The sequence below is a fragment of the Chinchilla lanigera genome, unplaced genomic scaffold (genome assembly GCF_000276665.1).
Source record: "Chinchilla lanigera isolate Chin_1 unplaced genomic scaffold, ChiLan1.0 scaffold00113, whole genome shotgun sequence".
Classification (NCBI taxonomy): domain Eukaryota; kingdom Metazoa; phylum Chordata; class Mammalia; order Rodentia; family Chinchillidae; genus Chinchilla; species Chinchilla lanigera.
In genome coordinates this window covers 1,200,721-1,205,185 of record NW_004955514.1, presented here as the reverse complement: position 1 = coordinate 1,205,185, position 4,465 = coordinate 1,200,721, and the positions used below count along the sequence as shown (strand labels likewise).

At 64.0% G+C, this 4,465-nt stretch overlaps 1 protein-coding gene across 1 annotated transcript; it reads right to left on the bottom strand.

Moving 5' to 3' along the window:
• Positions 1-3,455: 3,455 nt before the first annotated feature.
• LOC102030228 (chromosome unknown open reading frame, human C4orf48) lies at positions 3,456-4,454 on the bottom strand (the record flags this gene model as incomplete). Its single annotated transcript, XM_005408845.2, is given in 3 exon segments — positions 3,456-3,572; positions 4,136-4,224; positions 4,353-4,454. Coding segments are annotated over 3 exon segments (257 nt in total), but the record flags the coding sequence as incomplete, so codon positions are not given.
• Positions 4,455-4,465: the final 11 nt, after the last annotated feature.

Here is a 4,465-nt window from a genome sequence, read left to right as displayed (position 1 = left end):
GCTGCGGTGCGGGTGCCGGGGGCTCGCGGCGCGCAGCCGCGTCCTCTCAGTCTCTGCGCAGCGGACCCGCGGACTCAGCAGGCTGGGCGCCGGCTTGGGTAGTCGCGAACCCTGTCCCGGGCGCTGCACGCGCTTAGCCCCCTGCAGCTCTGCGCCCCTCCCGCCTCACGAGGACAGCGCGCCCGGGCGGGAACCTGGGACGAGGCCTGGGGTCCCGGCCTGAGGCCTCTCAACCTGCGCTGCTACATGGGACTGGAACCCGAGGGGCGGCTGAGGTCACCAAGCGATTGGGAGGGGGACAGCCTGGGCCGGTGGCTCACGGCCCTGGGGAACGGAGTTGGAGCTGAGACCCATCACCCCCCACATTTCCGAGATGAAAGGGCCGTCTGGGCCCGGCTATGACCTTCTAGGACGGAAGTGGAGTCTCGGAGGATCCAAACGGCCTCTGATCCGTGCAGCACCCCCACTGCTCAAATGTGGACCAAGGGCCAGGGTGGCCACAGTGGCCGCCTGTGTCCCTGGCCAGCCAGGGGTACACAGATCGTCCCCTGCGTGCAAGGGGCTAAGCAGGAAAGTAGGGGTATGGTGGGGTCGCACTATCATGCTCCTGGTGGGAGATCAGGAAAGGGGGGAGGCCAAGTCCACTGCCCAGGAGCTCCGGATAGGGTCGGAGCCAGCCCTGGCGTGGATGTCAGGGACCCTCACGTGACCTCGGAGCAATGCTCTAGCCTACAGACCACTGGCTTCTACCAGCCCTCCGCGTCTAGCCCCAGACAGGGAGTCCAGGCACTCCCTCGTCTGTCCTGAATGCCAGGCCGCAGGACCGCAGCAGGGCCTGGTTACATCCAACCCTGTGGGGCCTCCCTTCTGCACCCTTGGGCCACAGGTCCCCGTGACCGTGTGACCCCCACCTTGGGCACTGTGAGGAAGGCCCAGGGGCCAGCGGACCCCCTCAGCCACTGAAATGGCCTTGGAGGCCTGGACAGGTGCTTAGGTGGGTTGGGGTAACGCAGGCTACAGGACATCCTGGCTCCCCTGAGCCTGTTTCCTCCTGGGTAACCCGGGGGAGTGGGCGTGCACCCTCTGTCCACAGCCAGAAAACTGAGTCGGAGACTTGGCATCCTCACCCGCTTTGCTTCCCCAAACGGCCAGCTCCCAGAACCTCGGGTGGGTGGATGGGCAGCAAGGACTGCCCAGACCTGAGGCCGGGCTGCCTGTTCAAGGAAGCACGGGGAGGGCCCCAGCATGGGTGTCCAGGGCCATGAAAGGGAGGTCGTGTCCCCATGGATGGGGGGAGAAAGTCCAAGGCCCAGAGCCCTGGGAAAGGAACCCAGACAGAAGTGGGCAGCGGGCTGCAGGAAAGGCACGTTCAGAAAGTAGGAGCCAGACCGCAGGAGACAGCAGGGAAGGGAAGCAGGGCTGGTCCAGAAGGCCCAGGGCACCGCGACCCGGAGAGCTGCAGACTTCAGAGGAGGCTGGGTCAGCAGATGGAACTAGATTCCGGGTGAAAGTGCCCCATGCCTTCAAAGCAGTATTGGCCGCTCCCTGGGGCAGAGAGCAGCCCTTGTCACAGAGGTGCTAGCCATCACCCAGACTTTACAAAAGAAAGGAGGGAGAAGGGGCCAGAGGCTGGGCAGTCAGGAGGCCAGGCAGCAGCCCGAAGGAGAGGGCCCCGCACAGCCCTGCGGCGAAGTGCAGAAGGTGCTGCTGATGACCAGCTTGGGCCCAGCAGCCTGCAGGGGAGGGAAGGGCACATGGGGTCTGGGACAGGTGACTCCTGGCCAGATGGACTGCGGGTGGGGACTCAGCAGTGGGCATACAGGGGCCAGCAGGAGCCCTGCTGAGTGGGCTGTCATGGCCCCGGACAGACTGGACACCAGTGGCCTTGACCACAGGGAAGCAAAGCATCACTGGCTCCCTCCTCTGCCTGCCCAGAAATGCCAGCCAGGCCTCCCCACCTCTGCCTGTCTCAGTTCAGCCAGGGTCCAAAACGGGGTCAGCCTGGCCTGCAGCATACACCACCCGCCCCGTCCCGCCCGAGACACCTGGCTCCTTTGCCCATTTCCAGGCCACAGGGACCTTGGCCAGCACAGCCTCAGCCTTCTCTCCCAGGGCTTCCCATCCATGGCTTCTTGAGCCCTGCTGACCGGCACCCCATCCTGATGGCTGTTCCCAAACACACCTGGAACCCAGCTGCTTTGCCATGGCCACTCCCTCAGCTCTGCCACTCGCACGTGTCCTCACAGAGCCCGCTCTCCACCACAGCCAGGGCGTCCTGTCCAGCCCTAACCTCTGCTTGCTCCAGATCCTGAAGGTGGCCAGGCATGGCACCTTTCATCCCAACACTGGGAGGCCGCGACAAGAGGACTGCAACTCATGCCCAGCCTGGGCCGTTTAGTGACTTACTGAGACTGTCTCAAAAATTTAAAAAATAAAAAGGACTGAAGATGTAGCCCAGTGTTTAGCCCCTGGGTATGGCCGCAAGATAGAAATGCCACGCCTCCCTTCTGCCACCACCAGCCCCTACTCTTCCTGTGGCCCCTGGGACCCCGCAGGTGGATAGGAACATGCCTACCAGCCTCCTGGTGCCACCCACCAGCCTGACTGGCACCCACTCCCACCTCGGGGCCCCAGGGGGAGGCCCTTGGATGCTTTCCCCAAAGTCCCATGCTTTATAGCTTGCTGGTCACTGGATAAACAGTCTAGATCTGTCCCAAATGCTGCATGGGAAATACTTATACTGAAAAATACTCATGAATGTGCCCCGTCTGGTGGCACACGCCTAGAACAAACTCTATCTCCCGCCTCCCCTGCCATGAATCTGCCTTGGGTTCCCACCATGTGTGACTACAAGTCAACCACAGCCTGGGCTACTTAGAGAGGCCCTTCATCGAAATAAAAAGATGATGTGGCCTTGCCCCCCTGTGCACTGCACTCCTCTCTAGCAATGTGTGTGCCTTCCTGCGGCAAAAGCTGTCAACTGCATTTCCAAAAGCAGTTATGTGACAAATAGAGAAAAGGAACAGTCCCTTGCTTCACCTGGAGCTCACCTGCCAGGCACCATGTATGTAGATGTACACGGGGACCAACTCACAGCCAGCTGTCCTCAGTGGCCAGGCAGGACCAGCCAGTGCCCACCCACCCTGTCTCCCCAAAGCCCCAGGCTCCAGGGAGTCCCGCTGCAGCTGTCCCCAGCCCCGACACAGAGGAGTCTTGCGGGGGCCGGAGACTCTGGCCTGTGTCTGCGGAGAGGGGCAGTCGAGGCTGGACTGCGAGGGCTATGCCCAGTGCCTGTGGAAGCAGGGCCACTGCCTGCATGGACAAGGGCACAGAGCAGGTGGTGAGAATGGTAGCCCCTCCACCTGGACAGCCAAGGAAAACAAGGCCCGGAGTCTCCCAACCAGGGACTCCTGGGGCACCCAAAGAACTCTGGTGGCCGCAGCAGGGAGACAGGATGCAGGCTGAGGGCAGAGTTTATTGACAGAAGACAGTACTGGCTGGGGTGGTTAGCGCCCAGCTGGCCAACAAGCACACAGGGCCCGGCGCTCGGCCTGCAGCAGGAGGGTCTCCGTCTGCAAAGCAAGAAGCAGATAGGTGGCACAGCCCGGGGTACCCACTCCAGGATGCTCCACCCACCCAAGCCTCTAGCACCACTCTCCTGTCCTGCAGACCTGCTCCCCTCAACACCCATGCCTTCCCCAGCCCACACCCCACCTCTTAGTGGGCCCAGGACACAGTGTGTGCCCGCGAGCACTGTCCACAAGAGAGCTCAGGGCTCGTGGGGCTGGGTCCTTCCTATTTCCAGGAACTCCCTGTCACTAAGGACAGGGTCTGAGGGTCCCTGCCCATCGCCCTGGGGGAGGCGCCAACCCCCCCAGGCTGGACCTGTGTGACCTCCCATCCCCCACACCGGCCACACCCTCTTCCCAGCCCCGTCCTCTCTGCCCTGGCCTTAGACCCTCCCCGGGCATCTGGGGTTGGGGAGACCCCTTCCTTCTCTGCCACAGCAAATGGGACAAGGCCCCAATGCCCTGGACCCCGAGGGGCGCGCTGGTGTGAGACCTGCACCCAGAACCCCAGGGGTAACTTCCGGGAGCCGGGGCGGAAAGGAGACGAGGATCCGAGTGGGGCTCACCCGCGCGTCCAGGCTGTAGGCCGTCTTCCGCAGGTCCTGCAGCGCGCGCTGCATGAACTCGAACGCGTGGCAGTCCACGCACGGGCGACCTGCGGGCGCGGGCAGCGTCACCCCGAGGCCCACCGAGCGCCAGAAGACGTCCCCACACCCACCCAGGTGGCCCACCGCGCGCGCACCGCTCCCGGGAACAAAGGCGGGTGGGACCCGCGGCACTTACTCTGCGCGGGGACGGGGCTCCCGGCCGGGGACTCGGCGCCGGCGCCCAGCAGCGCCACGCTCAGCAGCAGGAGCAGCAGCGGCGGCGGCGGCAGCAAGCACCCGCACGCGGGC